Here is a 23,354-nt window from a genome sequence, read left to right as displayed (position 1 = left end):
AATGTGGAAATGTGAGCATTCCTAACAGAACTTACAATCCTTACAACCTTAAATTTTGTCTAGTGTCCCTGGGATTTATATGCACAGGTCTCCTAGACATTTTTCAAAATCTCACCCTGAGTGTTTGATAGAGCTGAAAATCCTGAAGAGGAACCTCTTTATGCCTGAATTCCAACAACTGGCTTCATGCTACCACCTAGACTGCTTTCTAGAAATGACCTTGAAATATGTGGTGATTCGCACTGTGTCTTAGATTATGTGTGCAGACTGCTGCGGAGTCGGGCCTACGAGAATAATTGGATTTGGTGTGAGGAGGGGGAGGGAATTTTGTACTCTAATTGACTTTATTTCATAATTTATGACAGGAGTGCCCCTTGCCTTGGATATGCATCCTGTCTTATATAAATCTCTTCATGTATTTCTGTGTGAATATACATATTTATAGAATTCTAAATATGTAAACCTGCAAGTGTTTTAGGTCTGGTCTGTTCAAGCATCACAGTGTTTCATCTTTCTAGCGAAGGTTTAGTTTGTTGTCAGATGGCACTACTGGATTTTGACTGAAATATGTGATACCATTTCTCAGTGCTATTTTTGATGAATATTCTTCCAGTGACGTGAGGGTTTTTTGCCTGTAGGATTCACATGGAGGAATAGGGAAATGGGGGCAAAAGGTACTATACAGAGCCATTCATAATGTTGCACATCTTGAGTGTTTGTAGAGGAGCAAGAGACAGTGCAACACAATAATTTCCAGAAAACTTTCTAGAATGGATGGACAGGGATTATTCATTCTGAGTCCGTGTTGAAAACAGACACTTTGGTAATTTTTTCAGTAAAATGTAACTGCTGCTGTAATTTATGAACTAACCTGCCTCTCCAAAGTGTCTTTTTTTTTTTTTTTTTTTTAAACAGTGTGATGGTGTTCCCTTGAATTTTTAGTCTTTTTTGTTTTGTTTCAAATTCTCATCTTCTATAGAAATATAAAGTGCTGGCATTCTTGTTATTGGCCGTTTCTGTTGATTAACTGAGAATTTCACATGACTTTCCCTTTGCGTTTGTTATAAATCATGCTAGGCAGCTAACTTCTCTGCATGATTTCTCTTCAATAATTAAATCTAGCATTTCCAGCTGCTGTAAAATTTGTTGCCCTTTTCTGTTCAGTTATGTTTTTTCATGCGGAAGACTTGGACTTCCTTACAGTTTTAATTCTTATTCAGTATCAATTTATAGGCTGTGTGTAATAAACTGAGTGTTTTACTTCATGGCTCATGCTGAGAAACGCATCTTAATGTTAATACAAGTATTGCCTTGACAGAGATAAGACACAAGGCTAGGCAAGCGTTCCAATAGTGACTTGGGTGTAGCTATTTGCTTTTTGTTTCCTTGGCAGAAAATAAAATTCCGTGGTAACATTGATTGATAATCTTGTTTATTCTACACCTTTTCCCCTTTGGTGTACTAAACATTAAATGTTAGAAGATGTTATTTGTATCAGAGGAAGTAACTAAAAAGTACTGCAAATCGATTGTGGCAGAATACCCGTAAGTCAAAGAGAATGTTTGAGAGCCATTGAAAGAATTATGAAAAGGTATTTGGTCTTTGTAGTTTCTGTAGATGATTGTTATTTCTATATGTAACAAACAGTTATTACAGAAAAGTAAGTTTTAATCCTTGATGCGATCTCTATTCTCCATATAATTTTCCAGTGTTTTTAATAAAAGCTCTTTGTTATAGAACTCATGCATCAAATAAACTTTCTGTGGCTCTTACAACGTTCTTTTATATGAAGTGTTATTCAACACGCTTAATGGCAATGACCTTATTTATTAGAACAAAATATTTTGGAATGCTTTCAATGGGTATTCTGTCTAGTAGTGTGGGTTATCAGCAATGAATCTTTACAGAACATATGAAGATAATGGATAGCGCAAGTTGGAGGTGTCCTGTAGTAATATAACCAAACGTTTGCAAAGTTTGTAGTCCAAAAGATTGCAAAGATGTAATGTGGCAAAACGAAGTCAGATGCACCCTCACAGAAAAATAAGGCTTTACACGTTTCATTATGAATGGGCTTAACTCTCTCCCAAATTTTGATTTTTAAATAAACTCTGGCCTTTGCATTGGGCAGGTTAGGCATTATAGCACCATCTGTCGGTAGAAGGAAGAAAAAATTTTACTTTCATTTCTAAACACTTTTTTTTTTTTTGAAGTATTATAAATTCTTCAACGAAGTGCAAAGCATGGAAGAATATATTTTTTTTTTTTTTTCCACTAGAGGATTAACCAATTTTTTTTCTGGTGCAATATGTTGACAAATCCCAAACTGGAAAATTAAATTTCTCATATTCCTGAGGTGACAGTTTTTAGGATTCATTGTCTCATCTGAGTCAAAGGATCCTGAAATGAGTAGTTCTTTTTCGGTTTGAACAGTATAATATTTTCATTGTGCTTTGGGAAGTGTTGGGGTAAAGCATTGCCTGATTATGAAAGGAGGAGTGAAAAATTGTGGTTTCTCTTTCACTATGCTTTAATAAGCAATGGAGGGAGAAGAAATAAAAACTCGCACTGGAATGCTGAGATACCTTTTTTTGTTATATCTCAATTGTAAATCAAAATACATTACAGAAATATGTCTAAGAGCTATCAAAGGTATAATAATATTGTTTCTGAAGCAGCTTGAAAGAAAACTCATTTTAGAGCTACTATCTCCTATAGACTTTTCTGAAGAAAGCCTATAGACTTTTCTGCATGTTATCTCCATTACCATTTTTAGATAACATTCTTTGCAGTTTATGAGACAAACTGTGTGAAGAATTAAATCTAATAAGTATCAACGTATTACTGGGTTTTTCAAATCATATTGAATATGGAAATGAAATAGATTCATAACCATAACTATTTCATATTAAAAAACATCCTTTTTTTCTGATGCTAATGAAGTTTATTGCTTTGTAATTAATGCTTATTGTTTAACAGTATCTTGTTGACACTATTCCACATTTTGTAATATATGCTATGTTTCATTTAGATACTAAGTGTAATTTGAAAAAAAATCCAGGAAGGCATGAGTCTTTTCTGCACAGTGTGTTACAATATTAGCTGTATAAGATTTTAAATTTTTATGGCCTTTTTTTTTTCGTTTTATGTATTTAACACGTCTACTTATTTTTCACTTCCTGTGAATGATAAACTCCTTTGTTTTAAAAACTTTTTATCCCCTCTTGTAAGTACTGTTACAGCTGATTATTTTTACTGGAGATTATCAATGATTTTAATTAATCTGCTCTCCATAACTGTGGAAGTCTTGGCAGAACACGCCCTGGAATTCTTGTTATTTTAGCATTTGTAGACCCTGGAAACCTAAAAATGCCTCTGCCAGAAGGAGCTCAAGACTCAATTCCTGTAACCACTTATGTTTTATAATTTTGCCCTGCTACTCTAATGTCTGAATTGAAACAGCATAGCCATGAAGAAAATGGGGTAATTAGAAGAAGGGAGAGCAGTGTCATATGCTTCTGCTGTGATCCGTCTTCTACGAGACTGGGAACAGACATACTTTTTTGAACTTAGCTTTTGCTGTGGCAGTGCATCTTAACTTTTTCTCCTTGGTGTGAAATACATAATAGTAAGGCTAACAGAATAGGTTGGTGTGGTTTTTTTTTTATTATTATTATTTGGGGGGTTTTTTTGTTGTTTTTCATTATTTAGGTCACTAACTAGCCAAATACCACAATTAGTACATGCTTACAAGATTGATCAACATAAATAAGGTAATGTCTAAACAATGCTTTATTAGGATTGTTTTCTGTTTATTCTTTTTTCTTTTTACTTACAAATTCCAAGTTTAAAACTTGTAACTTAACTTCTTTGAAAGAGTAACTGTTACAGTAAAATTATACACAGTAAGAAGTGACTAAAATATAATAATCTATACTGTAGAATATCTATTCTACAGCAATGACTTAATGAGTTACTTCTAAGTGGTCATGTGTTAGGAACACAAGTACAGAAATATGAATGTCTGGTCTTATATTAACAGGTGCAGGATTTTATAGGTGAGTTCCACTTATTGCAGATAATTATTTGTGAATAGTGACGTGTGATGGGAATTGCTCAAAGACTCAGATGAACCTCTCTTAGTTATTAGGATATTATAGAGCCACGGGTTCTGCCATGCTTCTGGGATAGGAGATGATTTGGCAGTAAACTTGAATAACTAAAACTTTGTTTAGAGCGTTCAAGATCCAAAATCATTTAAGATGTTAAGACAATCCACTTAAAAATTGCATGCCTTTTAAATTCATCTACATTAACAATGTTCTTTTGTTTCACAGATTAATAGTTTTCTGAGACTCAAGAGCATCTGTACTGCATTAGACCAGAAGTCCATCAAACTTCTCTTTCTAACAGAGTTGAATAGTACATGCCTAGGGACAAGCATAAGAGCTTATATAGGGGTGCAGTGTAATTATATAGGGGTGCTTCCTTGGTTCTACCCAGGTGGCCGGGATCACAATTTGGACAAAGATTTCCAGTTCTCCGTATGAATTTCACCTATTTTATATCCCAGTCACTGTATTAGCATTTTTCATATTTAATTGTTGGTTTTACTACCTTGACTTAGAGGTATCAGCAAGATTTCACACCTTTTCCACTGTCCAGTCATTTCTAAATACATTTACTATCACAATGGAATTCAATTGGTGATTTGTCTCCACTTTGAACTGTAGCTGTTCCTTTTTTAAACCTGTTTCCTTTGTTTTAATCAGTCCGTATCAACATAAAGATGTTCTTTTATGCCCTATCTCATCTTGCCTTTCTTTAAATATCTTTTTGGCATTCAAACAGTGGAGTTTAAGAACTGCATCTTTCTTGTCTGTGTCTCCAGTGGCTTGTTGAAAGAAATCTAATGAAGCATGACTTCCCTTTACAAAGGCAGTGATGTCTCTTGCCAGTGTGTTTATTCCATTGTTTGCGTTTTGCTCTAAACACAGCTACCAGTTTGCCTTTTATAAATTTCAGACTTACTGCCATGTAATTCCCTGTTGTCCTCCAGAGTCCATTTGGCATGTTTTATTCTTCTGGCACTGAGGCAGTTTGAACAAGAACACTAGCTAATGGCTCTACTGCGTTCATCCCCGAGTTCTTCTGGATCACCTGAGTGAATATCGTCTGGTCCTAGCAGTTGGTCACTTGTCAGTTTTCTTTTATAACTTCTCTGCTAGCACTTCTCTGTGGTGGTCCTGCGTTCTAAGAGCTCTTTTTATCCTTTGATCTTCTATTTGGTCTACAGAGATACCTTAACAGGCTTACTGCTCCTGATTTGTTTGAAAAATAATTTATTACTGTCTTTTATGCCTTTATGCAAGTGTTCCTCAAACTCTTTTGGCCTGCTTCATTCTGTTTTTAAAACTAACGTGCCATAGTTGACATATTTTTCTGTTTTCCTTCTTTGAACAGACTTCTTGAAGAATGCCATTTTCTTACTGTGTTCTTTCTCTGCGGTTTAACCTTTCCAGCATTTTTTTGTCTTTTAAAAAGCCTTTTGATGGATGGCATACGTTTTCTTTGAAGCCATAATATTGTATCTTTTTATACAGTTTTTGCGTTGTTTATAAAAACATTTTTCCATGTTTTGCTGCATCTTTTTATGCTCGTAATATGAAAACTTAGCTAGCTAGCTAAGAAATTTCTTGCTTCAAATTAGATGTTCCCATCAGAAATGTTGTTGTTCTCACCTATTCATGAAAAATAAATCAGTAGTGTTTACCTTGTTTATTATTCATGTACTGACTTTTATGGTAGCTCGTGCCAGGCAGTGATTCTAAAATACCCTTGACTGAAGTAATATGGTGTATGTAGAGTGTAAATTTCTGGCATTAACAAAGCAAATATCCTATCGTGCTTGATTGGAAATTTTCTTCTAAAATTCCTATGTAAAGATAATTTGCTTTACTTCTGTACCTTTTTAACAACAGTGTTAGGTGTTGTTCAGCTTTGAAGAAAAAACACTGGTGACAGTACACGTCTCTCCTATGTGCTTTATTGTGAGTTGGTTTGATCTAACTGAGAAAGACATTATATTAAAATAATTCTGATATTGGTGCTGACAAGGTCACAAAAGATCTTCAGGGTCTGAGTACCCAAAGGTATGTTTTCTCACTATTCCAACTGGTACATTGGACTTCAATATTCTACTCAGTTGTAAACTTTTTCTAATTCATTTTTACGTGTATTCAGCATATATTTCTTTGTTGTTACGTGATTATTATCTTTTGGCTGCATTGGTCTGTTTTCTTTAGTTTTTCTTATTTTACTTTTTATATCTATTATTTATCACATCACTTCATTTCACTAGCCTAAATGAGTTTTATTCATCTAGGTTTTTTCTTCTAAGGTGATGTCTCCATACTCTAGGTCATCCTAGTAGTTCTGCTCTGTGTATGTTCTTGGAAGATTGATTCCTACTGGAGCATGGATGAGCAAGACTAATCACATTGATAAGTCCATTACCAAGTCTATTATCTTATCTCAAACAGTGGATGCTTAAGGAAGAGTTTACTAAAAGGGCAAGCATGTAACACTTTCCCAGAATACGCTCCCACCTTTCTGCAATTTGAAGTTCAGGGACTTCAATACTTGCTTGCCAGAAATGATGGTCACGTTACTCGATACCCCTTCAGGGATTATTTCCCCCTTTGCCCAGTGAAACTTTGAGTCCACCTGGACACTCTCTAAGAGTTTCATTGAGTTAATTGCAAATTGTACTGGCATCTTAGTTTCATTCTTGTGTTGTAAAATGCCTTTTCCCTGGTAGCAAGTCAGGTTGGAGGGAAGACACAGGTTACAACCAGTATTTCTTAGAATACCTTCTGTTCATTTACTGTTGTAATTACTAGAATAAAGCTGTTAGTAGCTGATAACTTCATGCAATGCCATCACTTACATGCTTACAGTTGGAGCTTACAAGTGGGAGGGTGACTCCGACTGTGTACTCCAACAAGTGTAATGAAGGGTTTTAATGGCATCCCAATAGCTTCAGAAATTTCTGCAAAAGGTTCTGTGCTTCATCAGGCTATATATGCCATCCTGTATTCCTTGTTTGTGTCACTCTCTTGGACATTGTCCAAGTCATACAACTGGCTGCTGGTGCTAGTGTGTGCCAGTGGTGGTGTACAGATTCAGCAGAGCCGTGGTATTCTAGATTGATCATATTTTGCAGTTTCAACAAGACTGCCAGTCCCTAGAGTTTACCAGCTCCTGGGAAACTTTCACACACAGCCTTCTAAGCATGCACCATCTCTTTGGCTGGCTTTTTCCTGGTGACTTTCTCCATCTAATATTGTAAGAATCTATAGAACCCATTCATGCAAGCTCACCTAGAAAGGGTCCTTTATCTACCACACGATTTTATAGAATTCTCCTGTCCTGCCTGAGTTGCCTTTTTTTCCCCGCACCTGGAAAAATCCTACTGTTACATAGTTATTTCTTCTATGGCAGTGATTTCAATTCTGAATCTTTCCAAAATGTTTCTCAGTTCTATCATGTTGTCTGATGGAAGACCCAAAATTGCTCCCAGCATTCCAGATGTGGACACACCAGGAATTTTTATAAATACACAATGTTTTCTGTGTTGTTCTCTTATCAGTGGTTCCTAATTCTTTACTTGATTCCTGTGTGCTTGATTATGCTGTACCAAGATGATGTTTCATAGAACTATCTGTCAATGATAATACCATCTCATTATGGCAAAAAGGAGGTAGGATAAAGGTCAACTCAGAGTCCGTTATTTTGTATCTAAAATTAGATTCTTTCCTACATTTCTTTTTTCTACACTGAAGTTCTTGTGCTGTTTTATTACCATGATGACTTGGTCTTCCAAGCTCCCCCTACAGTTCCTCACAGCTCCGTCGTGATTATACAACTCTGAATAGCTTAGTATCAGCAATGAACTTTGTCACTTCATTATTCACTCATTCTTCAGACTTTTTTTTTTACATATGTGTTGAACAGCCTGAAACAATCACAAACTGACAGGAACTGTACGGTTAACATTAGTTTGACCAGAACCTTATCTAATATTTCCTCTCCTTCCAGAAGCAGCTTTTCTGATTATTGTCATTTACCCTTCCTTTGGCTGCTTTATGTTTTGCTTTTCTTTTGTGGTGTTGGTCTAGATAAGTCATTATACCTTTCTAAAATGTGACTTTTTAAATCAAAGTAATTTACTCACATGAGTGGAGAACTTGTGCTTACTGATATTTTAAGAGCTTTGATGAAACAAAAAGTTAGAGTACACTTCTGTTGTTACTATTTGTACAGTTAACATTTCCATTGAAGTCGAAAATATAAATGTCAAAACCATTTTGAAAAAAATGACAAATTCGGCAAGAGATGATAGTTTTAGTTTTTGTATACCTACAGAAACCTGAAACTGATGTAACACTCTTTTTTTTGTTTCTGCCAAAACAGAATTGTGAATCAGTTTATAATAGCATTAACTTCCAGATAAAATATTTTCAACCAGCCTTTATAATTCCAGAATTAGTGGAAACATTTATGTCTTTAGATTCTTCCATCAAGGCACAGGGAAGTGAATTATTGAAAAGATAAAAATAAATTTGTTTGCTTTCTGTCAGAGTTCATATCCACAGCCAACCTTGATAGAAGACCAGAATGATTTAGACAAGTTTGCTTTGGAGATTCATAACATATGCTTGCTGGACAGAATTGAGTTATCTCTGCTCTGGAGAGTAAGTTATTGTAGCAGGAGCTGACAGAGATGAAGATAACTGAGGGAAATTCAATTACCTTTTAGTGTTTTCCTTCTAATAGGATTCTTAATGTGAAAAAGACCCTTAGATGATGCGCCTATGTTGCTTTGTGAGATCTGCTTTGATACCTGCATCCAGAATAAAGTGAACTCTTCTTTTCAGGCTTTCATTAAGGATGAAATATGCATCTGATTCCTAAATGGGTGTTTACTTTTGATTCAACATATTGTCATTTGTAGCCCAGATGTATTTTACAGTCTTCTGGCAGTAGTCTTGAATATTCTCTCAAATACTATTTTGTTCTTGAAAGTATTGGTTTTATGTGAAAAGCTTGTTTATAACAGGAATTGAAGAAAGAGGTCACAAAACTGTAAAATATTTACCTATATTCTAGTTCTGTTTCTGCATGTTTAATTGTTTTCTCATTTGATTTTTCCTAGCCTGAGTTGTGAATACTGTTTATGACTGACCTGAGTTCAGGTTGTTGGGCTAAAGGCCACCCCACTTGACGGTAGCTGGATTTCACGTGAAACGTCTGCAGTTCTGAAGTTGCCAGGGTAGACTGGTTCATACGGATATAGGGATGTTGTTGTTTGTGTTACTTGTAAAAACTTAATTTTTTTTTATAATGGCTGAAATGAAAATTTAGAAGTGACTTTATGAAGCCAGCTCGTTCTGCAGCTGTATATATGAAAACATAACTGTGTACACGTTTGTGTACCTGCAATATTTTTTCTTTTATTGACCCATTAAACTACTGAATGTAGCTGAATGTAGTCATGTGTATGTCCTCCAAAAGATTTAATTTTTAAAACTCTGACCCTTACCAGCTTTAGAAAGTAAAATCCACTTTTTATCTGGAGGATTTATCCAAGCACTTGCACACTGATAGTTCTATAAAAGACAGGGAGAACAGTTATCTTCACATTAGATTTATTTGCAACCCCAAAACAGGTTTGGATGTGCCTAAAAGACATAGCATACCTGACCCTCTAAAAGTCCGTGTTGAAAAATCTAGTCCATAGTTTGAGTAGTTACTTGTCTTGACCTATGGCTTCTTGATTATGTAAGTTACAGATACAGTGGTCATTCTCTTGCACTCAAATCATAATATGCATAGTCTCATCATGTCATTAATGCAGTCTCTTCATTTACGTGTGACAAAGTTTGATTCATACAGCTTTATTTTTTGATGTTCATGCAGGTGGCTTATGAAATTCAACTTTGGGGGAATGTGGGAAGTAAACCATAGTAAAACATATGCATTAAGATACTGAACTTAGAAAAGTTCATCAGTAGAGCCTGAAGGCAGTTACAGTTAAGGTTTTCAGTGTTTCCTATATTTCTTAGTCACATAGAGCATTTTTCCTCTTTCATTTATTGAAATGTTATTGAGGAGGAAGTTGTGCAAAATATTACATCTAGTGTAATAGTTTATCCTGAATTGGTATTTCTCATTCCAATGAAAGCTTCAGCTTTTCATTGAGAATGCTCTGTTCTGAATACAATATAGTGACTGTGCTGAAATAAATACCTCCATGAGTGAGGTATTGAAAAGAGACTGTAGTTGTTTAAATAAAGATTTTACAACTAAATTGCTAAAATTATCTTTATTTTGTCATAGATAGGGCTTGAAGTCTGTCTGGGATCCAGGGAGGGAAATCCTGGAAAATTGTAAAGCCACGCCCAGCCAAGGGTGACATTCCTAATCTTTTATAAAGGTAGCTTTTTATTTCTGAGTAGACCTATACAGCTTTCTAGGAAAGGGAACAAGACTGCGCTCGTAAGAATTCTTAACAGGAACTGAAAGGTCCTTTCACATTGCCATTCCTATCTCACTGCTTTGCAGTCCAGCTTTTCACCTTAACTTTCCTATGCTAGCTTTTAAATGCGAATCACTAGAATAGGTTGTTTGTTTTTTTTTTCTTCACGCTTCATCTGATTCTTTTATAGAAATGTTTACACAATGAGTCCACCTACTGATTTTTCTCTTTGACCTAAGTAGGAGAAAACTGAGTCAGTGCCTTTGAGATGGTCTTAGATCATGAAAAGGAAGACCTATCGGGCAGTTAAATTGCTCTTCAGATCACCACTGTGTCGGGTGCCAAGTGACTTAGAGACCTCTGAATTTCACTGTTAATCTGAAGTCCTACTGGAAGAGGCGGAGTTAATCCTTAAAAAGACTTACCAGATTGTCCTCACTTCTCTGTTTCACGTAAGGAAGGAGATACATTTCCTGATACTGTACTCACCACTCCTCTTTTCCCTCCCACCTTTTTCCTGCTCACATTTCTAGGTCCGTGTTATTAATGCACTTTTTAGAAAATGCATCTTCTAAGATTTATTTGAAAGAAAAGATTTAGATACCTCTTGGAAGTAGGGCTTGGAATGAGATGATAGTGACTATAAGGATGAGCAGTAAAAGTGCTTTTGTCATTGTTACACCTTTTTTTCTTTGAGCCCTAGTGCCAAGATACTGGGGATTTTTGTCAAAAATTTGTTGGAACAAATTCTGCGTCTAAATAGTAATACCAAGGTTATGGCATAATGGATTTTGAGACGTTCATGCTCCTTCTATCCTTCTCCCTGCCTGTCCTTGTGGAAACTTGAGATTTAAATCTCATCAAACTACACTGAATTGTGTGTTGTGCTTTGATCAATTTGAGATTCCATCTTTTGTGACCGATGCCAGTTCTTGCCTCAAAAATTTGAGAGGTGACAAAGCAAGAAAAATGCTTAATTATTGGGTTGGTTATTATATTGTAAGGAATATATGGCAATTGTGAAACGAATTTTGTCGTAACTTGGGACCAGAGATGTACAATACTCTGACAGAGTGCCGTGGGGGCTGGCAGTGCCCCGCAGTAAGTTGGGCACCCACTGCAGTGCCACAGCCTCCTGGGCAGGACCTCACCAAGCATCTCCAGTCTGCCACCCACCATGAGAAGAACAGGGCAGCCCTAAGGGATGGTGGCCAGGGCTAGCACAGACACTCCACGATAGGCCAGGGCCAGCCTGAGGCTGGGAAGCACACCGGCCCTGTGCCTGGGGGCCTGGAAAGGATCAGGGAGCCCACTGCAAGGTGGTGGGACTTGCTAGGATGGGGGGTTGGCCCTGGCCTCTGGCCAGGCTGTGGGGCAGCCTCTCTCCACTACCATCAGCATAACAGGGTCATCCTCAGCTGCACTGGCTCTGTGCTGGCCCTTAACCCCCTGGAGGACCGTATGCCACCTATGGACATCTCTAAATTATGCTACTCCTGAATGTGTTAAACATTTACAGAAGAAAAAAAAAAAACAGCTATTCTGACTTCTGAAATATTTTTGCTTATTTTTTCCTACACTGCCTGTTATAAGCCCCAAATATCTTATTTCTAAGCAGTAGTTGGTTGCCTTGAAGCCAAGATGGGGGATGCTGGCATTGGACCAACACTGTTTTGCAAGGCAATTTCATAAGGTCAGCAGTAGAGGAGGGAGGAATGTTTCTCAGGTTATTTTTGAATGGCGGTTGTTTGAAGCTACTCAGAAATTTGGAATATTAGAAGTAAACAGAGGTAGATTATTGGCTAGAGTGTAACTGAAGCTGTTGAAGTGTGTGAGAAATGTTGTTACATGGCTCTTTGGTATGTCCAATAACTGTCACTTACATGTGTTTTATATAATCTTTTATATCATTTCAGTAGTTTCTTTTGTTTTTCTGCATGCTTGGTGGAAGCTGGTGATTTTGGTTAGTCACTGTACTTCCTTTCAATACCTATAATGTTAACAAGTTAACTGTAATTCACATCAAATCTCCAGTTCTTGTTTTAAAAATCCTCAGAATTAAACTTAATTAATGAAATCTAGTTAAGCAGGATTTGTGCAGTTGTGGTGTGTAGTCTATTCTATATCATTACACCAAGTGCGTGAGTTCAACTGTTTGTAACAAATGCTGGTAACTGTTATCGAGGCGTGGTATGAAAACATCCTCATACCATTTAAAAAAACCAACCAGACAGAAAAACCTTGCATGCTGAACTGAAACAAAGCCAAAAATAAAACTCGACAGGAACACCGGAGCTTTGGAATAGGACATTTCACAATTTTTCTTACGTAAATCATTTCACAATTTCACAATTCACAATTATTCTTATGTAAATTATATAATCATAGAATTGTCTAGGTTGGAAAGGAACCTTTAAGATCATAATTTTAGAGCCAAATGGTAGAAGTTTTCCTGAATAAAACATATTAACTAAACCCCAAACCTATTCATACCTATCTCATGCTGTTCTGAAATTCGAAATTGTGTTACATAAATGTGCGAGAACCGATCACAAAGGAGAAAATGTCATATGCTAGTTGGAATGAAATACAAAACATAGACTACTGAAAAAAGGAGAGGGGGAAAAAATAAAGTTCAAATAATTTGCTTTTCATAGTTTGATCCTGTAGGAATTCTGACAGGAGGCTTTAAGTTAAGGCAGAGGTTAAGCTAAAGCTGGGATTGTGACTGCTTAACATGTTTCTAAAATAAGTGGCTAGGAATGATTTTAAAGAATTACTGCTATAAAAGACCATATTTTAACTATCCTTCCCATTGGCTTCTGGAAATTTTGTTTTGTAATCTTTGCCATTTCATCATCGTCTTAATCAAAATACCCTACTTTTAAAATACTTGGTCCTCCAAAGAATAAGCCAGTCAAGAATCTTAGTTTGCCGTAAGGTGAAGAGCAAGTTTGAAGTGTAATTAGAAACTTGTGAATCAGCAGCACTGAGCGTGTTATTTTTGAATAGACTTTTGAATAAAATCTCATGTAATCCTTCTTTTTTCACAGATTCTCTGATAGTCATTTGAAATTTCTCTGACAAAAAAAGAAGCCCTTAGTACTTTTCCTTAATAATGAAATAAAATGTTATTGCAGATACAGATGAAGATGCAATGACTTAATGGCAGATACTAAAGTGTTTTTTCTGCGTGAGGGAAGAAATACTTTGCCAGCAAACCCGTTTGTCCTATTTAGCAGTGTTGCTCAAGGATATGTGCCAGTCAATGTGATCATTCTCCATTGTGAGAAGCTGAAAAGGTCCTGAACTGTTAGAGATCAAGTCCACTAAATTAGTGCTTGGAGCAAGCACGATAGAAGCTGGTGAAGGACAGATGAGTTACCTTTTGGATTGTGAGTTCATGTTCATGTCTGACTGTTTCATATCCCAGGTTTCACAAAAGGTTTGCCAAATATGGCACAGAACGCTTTCAAAGCTCCTTCTGTTGCTGGTGCAGAATAATAGGAGATTCGTTCCTACATCTGCTCAATTACCATTATGTATCCCTGTGATTTTATCCATTGATTTTATTGTGTGCTGATGGTATTTTTCCCTTTGTTCTTAGCGTCTAGTGAGTACTAGACTACTATTCAAAATATGCCTTTGATTCTGTTATCAGGGTATAGAACAAAATTATAGAAAGGCAAGATACAATTTTTTTTATTTTTTTTCATTAAGCATCGTAAGTGACATCTTAAGGAGCCCAGTCAGGTCTGAAACCAACTTGATATCCAAAGTACTGAGGGTTATTAGAGATGTGCTTGTCAATTGGCATGCAACCAGTCATAGCAAGATAGGAAACCATTATGCCTGAATGTCTTGTTACCTCAAATGAATGTGATTTCTCTGTTCTTTGTTCATGAGTTGGTATATTTTCATACATTCTGAAGCTCCTGGATTAAAATCAGAGTTCTCAAAGCAAGACACTAAACAGGGAAAACTGAAAAGTGAGTGAGAGAAACTATGTAGAAAATAGAAATAGAAACAGAGACCCCAGGCTGCAGGGGTATCTCAAGGGGCTAATCTTTCTGTCTTTTGGAAATGTGGAACTTTACATAATCTTGGAAACTGTTTATGTAGAGATTTTGGCTGGAAATTAATTTGCTTTGCATATGTTCTGCATATTTATAAGGAAATTTAGTGGGTCTGATGCAGCAGGAATTTTTGAATATGAAACATTAAAGAACAAAATCAACAGAGGTATGTTGATTATTTTTGCATTGTATTCTACATGTAATATGAATGTAAGTTCTTATAGTAAAAATGAGTCCTATATAGGAATACACATTCCTCTAAGGTAGGTGTTGAGACAACTTGTTGTGTTAAATACTAATATACCTAAGTATTTTTAGCTGTCTCTTTGATAGCTATAGAAATTAAAGAATTTTAACTCATGCAAATGCCTTTCACTTTGTTCTAGTGTTGTGGTTTGGGCCAGAGTGGCCACTGAGGCGAACAACAGATGCTCTCCCCGTCCTCTCTCTCCAAGCAGAGGCGGGAGAGAGGGGAAGAGACTTATGAATTTAGGTTCTGTTTTACCTCAAACCAGGACATATAGCCAGAGGTTGAAGCCACATATATAGATCGAAGTGGTACAAGGTATTTTGTAATAAGGGTTCCAAATTGTCTTTTGGTTTATCTGCTTATCATCTGGATCATTCTGGCTAAATTTTTCCATTCTTTTTGCTCTCAGAGGTTGAATTACTCTAAGATTTAAGTATTTTATTCTTGTTTTGGAAAAGAAAGTTGGCAAAATATTTCCAAATTAAAACGTTAAAAAAAATACTTCTTTTTATTTCACGGAGAATTTAGGTTTTTTCCATGTTTTGAGGTGTTACTGTTTACCCACTGTCGGAACTGTACCTTTTGCCCCTATTAGGAAAAATGATTCAGAATTCATTGGACACAAAACTTGTGAAAAATTTCTATTTATGTCGTACCTTTAAGGGCTTCTTAATTAGTAAGTTGCATTGTTCAAAAAAGCTCAATAGTGTCTGTTACCTGCTCTTAGAGACTTCATTTAAGGTTTATCTGTGCCATCTGAACTGCATGTGACTTTCAATCTGTTCCAGTGTCACTCCTGTGCCAAGTCTTGGTGCTGTAAGTTGTAAAAGAACTGTGCTGGCAGTAGGGTGCCTGGAAATCTGAATCCGGGGGAAGTAATTATTTGGCTGCTGGGGCCAAAACTACTGGACTACTTTCTACCTACCTTACAGGTAACAGAGGTCCTTACTGTGCCTCAGTGGAACAAGACAGTTGGAGAGGTGGTGGTCACGGTTCGTGAATGAGGACATTTCAGAGCTTTAGTTTGTTGGGCTTTATTGGAAATGTGCCATCTGGCCCCTGGTCATACAAAGGTTTTTCACAAGATCTTGAGGAACAGATTGAAAGCCACAGCAAGACTTATTTGGCAAACGTTTCCTGAGTTGACAGCACCACCGTTACAGTGGATGATAACTATTTCCCCTACTTCCACTTAGTGTTCGTACTGTAGAGAGGGGAGGAAGCGCACCGATTCTGTTGCTAGATTAAGGTACTAACACCAAGAACAAAAGGTGAAGTTTGGGTGCGTAATATGAGAAAGAGCCTGCAGAGAAATGAAGAACAGAAAGAAAAGCTGGGGAGCATTAAAAGTAGAATTGGGACAGTTCCCTAGGCCAGTCTCCACTGCAGCTTTGGAGACTGGCATTAAATATTGTATTTCTATTCTGGCAGTAACAAGTTGCTCACACATCTTTAACTAGTTGTTACAGACAAGGTAATAATCAAATACTGCTTTGCTTTGGTTGAAGTGATAGAATTCTTTGCATTTGGCCCACTTTGAGACATGTTTTCCCCCCAATTAAAAGGTATTTTCACCCTTTTTAAGACTGAAGTTGTGTAGAAATCACAATATGGAAAGATTGAAAAACCAAGTATCCAACAGTTATGAAAAATCAGAACAGTGCAACCAAATTTGGCCCTCACTAAGCACAATCCATAGATTATGTCAGTATACATCTCATTTGCTGGACAGAGAGGTTGTTCCTTATCAAATAAGTGAGTTTGTCAGTTCCAGAAGTTGTTCACAAATCTGATTAATTTGTTGCATTGAACTAGAAGTTCTTCAGTGAATATACTACTAATCTCTGTGGTGGTGTTGAAGCAGTTGAATGTCAAGAGATTGATGCAGTGTGGTTGGGAAATGGCTTAAAAGATTATCACTGGCTCCTTCTTTGCTTAATATCTAATCAGAGAGCACAGAGCCACCTATGCAGAAGTGCTGAGCTTCACTGTTTCTAGAGCACAGGGGAATTGTACTTTGATTATTTCTAGCTTGAAAAATGCCATGTACTTGGAAGATGCGGAGCCACAGGATCTCAAATTTAATGCCCAAGTGTAATATTTTTAGGTTCTTAGCCTGTTTTAAAACAAGAACGGTATAAAGTGACTGCAGACGTAAACTGGATTTGCAAAAAAGTCTATCCTAGTGCATGCTTTGAATGCAAAGCATTTGGGCATATGTACAGTAAAAACTGGCTTCTTGGGTTCAAAAAGAGCATTCGTCTCTGCGTATTGTTTATGCCAATGGTTAGCAGTGATGCTTAGAGTGTTGGAATATTGGAATAATGTAGGGCATGTATTGCAAATCCCCCTTGCTAGCAGGGAGTAAGAGCTCTTACTTGTTTTTGTAAAGCTTTGTCTTTGACTGTGATCCAAGGGTGCTACTGTAACACAAATAATATCAATTAGATGAGCATCAAAGAAAAAGGTAAAAAAAAAAAGTCTATGGTACTAAAGGATACTGCAGAATAAATCTGATGTTATTTGTCTCTGCCCTTTACTATTTATTTATTCTGTCAGTTGTTTTTATATCCAGTTGAACTCTTGTTAGTTTGTCTCATCTACCTACTCTACTAAATTGGGTTCATTTGAAAGATGCAATTTCAGTAAAAGCGCTGTTGCCTAGTGTTTAGTTGGGTTTACTAAAGCTTAATACTGTGAGATTTAAAGGTAAAAAATAAAACTGTTGACTCAGCACAGATTAAAACCAGATGTCTCTTGAGATCCTTGCATTTCTCTCTAATCACTAACCCAAAATGACTGTGGTAGGTTTTTTTTTTTCTGGTCATGACCATAGAGTTACCAGTCTGTGTTTGGTGAGATCTAAGCCAACTGCGGGTTCCCCCCCCCCCCCCCCCTTCTTGTGATTTTTAAATGAATGTTTTTTTTCCCTAGGAACATCTGGCTAAAAACCCCACTTTTTTTTCTTTTTGTTCTTCTGTCCTCTCCCATTTGTATTACAAACAGTTGATTGAGATGCAGATTCTTTTTAATCTTCAAATCAGATAAAAGGCTGGAAAAGTGGATAAATGAGGTTTGGAAAACTATAGGTTGCAGAGATGAGAAGCCATTGCATTGTGTTCAGTCCATTAAAACAAGAAGAAATAGAAGAGATACTTTGATAAGTGTTCTGCTGGTGTTAACCTTGATGGCTATTATCGGGGGGATGATGCTATATCTATTTCATTGGCTTAAGCTTTTTTCATGCTGAGAGAAATCAATACTTTGAGTCGTTGGATGACAGAGGCATCACTTCAGAATTGACGGTGGCTGTCAGACGTTGTCATTGGTTGACTTTTGTTCGCTGTTGAGGTTTTAAGCTTTCATTTTTCTAAGTCTTATTCAGGAGTCTTTGTAAGATTTCCCTGGGTAGCATTTTTAGTCCAGACTTTAAACCTCAGGTCAGAGGTCAAGTGCAAAGATCTGTGAAAGCAGAGGATTGAGGAGCTCCTTCATTTACTAAAATATCCTTATTTGTAGGGAATTTGCATTAGTGCAAGACTACATGTTATCTTGTGGATGACTTTTCCTATTAAATGACACCCTCTAAGACAGGTTGTTCACAAAGCAAGTAGCTTTTAGCCAAATTAAACAAAGGAACTGGCATATATAAAAATGTTCAGTGATCTCTGAGCTCAAGAAAAAAAGTAAAAAAGTGCAATACAGCTTTTAAAAACGCTACACTCTTTGTAGTTTGTAGAAAGCATTACATTAGAATTTTGGGACTGCAAAGGTGCACGTGCAGATGATACTGTGCAGAGGAAATCCTTTACTTGACATTATTATAAAGATCAAATATTAAATAGTTCTGAAAACACTAGATTAATCCTCCTTTTCACTGAAATATAGACAGGCAGAATAGACTAATTCACCTTGTCAGTATTTTGCAATAGTATTTCTGGAATATTTCCTGCATACAGAATGTACTGTATTTTCATATCTATAACTTATCTTTTGGATGACCTTGTGCTCCTTTAGAATTACCATTCCTTAAAAATAAATCTTCAGATAACCTACATGTTCAAATAGCTTGCAGTCTTGTCCAAGAAGGGGACAGGAAAGAGGAAAAAACCCTGTTCCGCTCTGCGATAATAGCAAAGAGAAGGTTTCTTTTCCATCCTGGATGAAGGGGTAGAGAACGAGGGTCTTTCCTCTGCTTCGTGCTGTGTCAAAGGATCCTGCTTAATACACTTCCCCTTTGTAAAACTTTTGCCAGCCACTGAATTTAAGACTTTTTATAGATAACCTGTGGAGTGTAAATATGAAAATATATTTTTCTCCTTTCAACATTTTTTGTTTCATCATGAGCGTGACTGCAGTACTTTTGTGATTATACTTTCATTACACACTTAAAACAGGTAACAAAAATTATGTGGGTCAAAGCACTAGTGGAAGAAAGGTTTGACAAATTCGTTTGCATACAACTGTATATCTCATTCTAAAATCATATTCAAGCATGACGAGGTGCATTTTGCAAATACAAGAGATCAAAAAATAAAGAAGAAATAAACCGTATAAAATAGATTTTTCAGTTTGTACACAAACAGAAATCAAGCTGAATTTTTATTTTACATAATTGGAATGCTTGGGATTTAGTGTGAAGTATTAACATGTACCACTCCACGCATCTCTGGAAGCAGTGGATCAGGTGAACCTGAAGGCATCTGGAAAATGGAAAAAACAGAGTAGAGAAATGGAGACTTTTTAATGCTTTCAGAACAGTCTAGTGGTGACTGGCTGCTTTGGGATTGGTCTCTTTCCATTTCTTTTGGCAGAGTCAGTCTTCTTTCACTCCTGTATTAAAAATTATTTGAGAGAGGGAGGGGGAGAAATAGCTTCTTTTTTGCTGAATATTTGGCACCTGTATGATCAAAGAGAAGATTATTCTTGCAAAACTTTCTAATGTTAGTAACTAAACATGCATGTGACGGACATTTGGCAGAACTGTGGCTTCTTTCTGTTCTTGTTTGTAAAATATATATTGTAAAGAGTGTGCTATGGTTAAAAGTCTCTGCTGGAGTGATATTACAATTTTATGGCATTGCTGCATGTTGGGGTCTCTCAGTTTTGGTGGGTAATTGCAAATTTCTATTCCTATTAAATGCTGAATTTGCTGAAAAGTGGAGTCCTATACATTTCCGTTTTGTAACAGGCTGATTTGGTTTTCATGGAAGTTGTCAGGACAGTAAAATACCATTTTTTCCTTCGTTTGAATGTCACAGCTACACTTTGAAAATCTTTGTTGGTATTTAATGAAGGATGCGTTCAAAATTACATCACAAAGAGACTTTTTTTAAAGAGGTACAAGTTCATTATATCTTTTACAAAACATTCTAGTTTGATTTCCATTTTATCATGTTTTAAGGTCAAATGTGCCTTTAATGTTCCATAAAGAGACAGAGATTGATAATGGGGAAAGAATAACCCTCTAATGTGATTTATATCTATGGATTTTATGTCAGATATGAAAAGTTGCTGTTCAAATTGTAAAGGAGGATCCATTAAAGAGCACTTTAAAACATTTTACTACTTAGCTTACCTTATACATTTGTTTTTAGAATTCTGCCCTTTCAGGCAACTTAAAAATAACAGCTTATGAAACATTTACTAAGTGCTGAAAAGAACTCAGAACCATCATGGGTGCAAAATAGATTAATGTATTGGAAAAGACAGCTGTATTTAAAACGAGCTAGAAAAATCTTGTTTAGTGTTGGTTATGATTTAGCCATCTTGTATTTTTGTGAAGCGGGGTGGCAGAGTGCTTCATGTGGGAATACAAAAGCCAATTTTTGGTGTCTCATTGACTTGGAAAGTCAGCTGCTCATTCTTCACTCCTGGATGTCTGTTCATCAGGTGAGCATTGCTCTAAGGTGTGGGAAAAATTATGAGGAAATTTGTAAATATATTAAAATTGTTAAAATAGCTGCTTTTTAAAACTTATTCATATATTAGTACATTTTTGTTTTCTAATGACTATGAAAATCTACACCACCCCAAATTCTATTTTACTTGTGTTCTTTCCACATTCTTACTCTTTCTCTCACCTTATATGACATATATCTGTTTGTATATGCACATCTATCAACAACATTCATAGCCTGCCTATTTTTTTATTTGCAGCAGTTTTCTAATGCTTTTCCATAGATAGATATTTATAGAAAAAGCACTGTTATTGTTTTAAACATAAAAAGCATTATGATATTGTGCTGTTATCTGAGCTCTAAGAAATAATTGTGCTAGTGTCTGCATCAGCTGTGCTTCACAAAGAAAAAGCAATTTTTTTTGTTGTTAGGCAGACATTTGTGTCCATTCTACTAACTAGATCACAGAATAATCCAATCATTGACAAAGGCTGAAATGCTTTGTCTGACATATGCAATCTGATGAAAACTGAAATTAGAAACAGGGAGTGCTGAAGTGGGGAAAAGCCTTTATTGTTTCTACCAATAGGTGAATTTGTTGTGGGTCTTCATGTACAGTGGTTTGATGAAGGGGTGATCTAAATTTGGTGACAGTTTTGAGTTCTTTATTAACAGACAAATTTTCAGAAGATCACAACAAAACCAAAAATGATAAGAAAATGTTGTAACAAAGAATCTTTAGTAGTTTTTAGTTCTGTTTGTAGGTGTGACTTCCAGTTCTTATTTGCTAGTATTTGGTTTTGAGTACCTCGGCAAACAGATGATGTTTGTACAACAGGTGTAGTACAGCCGGGAAAATGATAAGCTTCCCTATGCTGGCCTGCAAATGTGCTCAACTTCAAGAAGGCATCTGGTAAAGGTTGATTCAGTCTTCGTATACATTTTGTCTTCAGTCTATCTGAGGATATGTAGGTTTTCTCCTTAGTTTTTATAGTTATATATTTATACAAACAACAGCAAATGGTTGGCTACCCAAATCTAGTGAAGGGTCATGGCAGTGGAGTGGTCAGCTAGCTGGCATTCATTATTCTGAAACTCGTCTCTTTGTTTTTATAATGCTATTCACTTACTTTGTTATGAAATAAAAGTGTTTGTGCCTATATGTTTTATTATGTAATCAGGCCACTAACGTGTTGGCATTTACTAAATCCTGATGGTGTATGCTATGTGGTTAAAGAATTAATGACAAACCAAGATCCTCTGCTTGGTGCTCTGGACAGCTTTACTGTGGGCAGCTGCACAGAGCCTCAATTCTCAAACCTGTAAAATGGGGTTAATTCTTTTTTCTCAAGGGTTTTGTATAAGTAATTAATTATGATGTGCTTCAAAGTTCCTTTGGATCTTGTAATGAAAAATGCAAAGTAATAAAGTCTTTATTTTCTTTCTAGTCACTGTGTGCCCAGTATTCTGCAGACAAACGGGAAGAAGAAAAAATGTGTCATCATTTGATAATGGCAGCTAAGTACCGAGACCAGGTGACTGCAACTCAACTAATACAGAAAATTATCAATATTCTGACAGACAAGCATGGAGCCTGGGGAAGCTCTGCACCAAGGTAAAGCATTTTTGGGGTGTTCTAAAATATTTTTGAGATTTAGGCTGTGTTCAGCTATGCTCAGGTGATTTGAATTAATGTCTTCTGGTCAAATTTAAAAGTAAACAAGGTTTTTCAGTTTTTTTTATTTGTTTAAAAAGACTGATATAAAAAAGGTAAAATGCATGTGTCAGTGTTTAGTATGGGTGAATGTCAGAGAACTAGTGTTTTGTTAAAACAGTAAAAAACAGGGTGATTCTCTTGTGACTTTAAACTTTGCTATAATAATGTGAAAGAATTTGTTTTGAGTGTCCAGTTCTATCCCTATCATTTATTTGAAAAATAATTTTTAAAAGTAAATATTTTCTTTGAACTAGCTTTCTTCATGGTGCGTTATATGGTTCAAGATTGAACCACAATTTAGTAACTTGTTTTCTGCCAAACTTTAAACAAACAGACAAACAAACTTCTTTTTAAGTTAGAGGAAAATTGTGAGTTTTGCATTAGTAATTTTAAGGTGAAAACAGTACCACCAAATTAATTCTTTTGGAATTCTCAGTATGAACCTTCATTGCATTGATACTTGTCTAACTTCTTTAGCACGAGTCACAGCTAAAGTTTTACTTGCAAATCTAAAGTACAAGTTCAAGTCCTTGTACTACGTCCTTAATTAAGGCTTAAGAATAACTGAAACATATTTAGGCTAGAACAAAGCCACATTGAACATGCTAGTATATTCAGATACTGTTACTTGAATGCAATGGAATAATAAGCATGAGAGAAATACGTGAGTAGACAACAAACTGTTTTTCCCAGTAACCTTTATTCATTGTTCAATTACTGCTGGTTTTCTGGAAAGAAAAAGAAATCCCAAGCACTAATAATTTCTACAGTGTGCAGTAACATAAAGAAAACGTTATGAATAAAATTAACTGGAAGTGTTAAAATTAAGAGTTGTGATATTATGGCATAGAATGTCTGTTTACCATAAATA

At 36.0% G+C, this 23,354-nt stretch overlaps 1 protein-coding gene across 1 annotated transcript in view; it reads left to right on the top strand.

The window, feature by feature from the left end:
- The window catches only part of LRBA (LPS-responsive vesicle trafficking, beach and anchor containing), a 419,275-nt gene that overhangs the window by 153,320 nt on the left and 242,601 nt on the right, over positions 1-23,354 (top strand). The window contains exon 36 of the mRNA XM_009890761.1: positions 22,215-22,381. Coding sequence (XP_009889063.1) covers positions 22,215-22,381 — 167 coding nt within the window. The remainder of the gene's footprint in view (positions 1-22,214; positions 22,382-23,354) is intronic.

The sequence above is a fragment of the Charadrius vociferus genome, unplaced genomic scaffold (genome assembly GCF_000708025.1).
Source record: "Charadrius vociferus isolate BGI_N301 unplaced genomic scaffold, ASM70802v2 scaffold178, whole genome shotgun sequence".
Taxonomy (NCBI): Eukaryota; Metazoa; Chordata; class Aves; order Charadriiformes; family Charadriidae; genus Charadrius; species Charadrius vociferus.
This window is presented reverse-complemented; position numbering and strand designations above follow the sequence as displayed.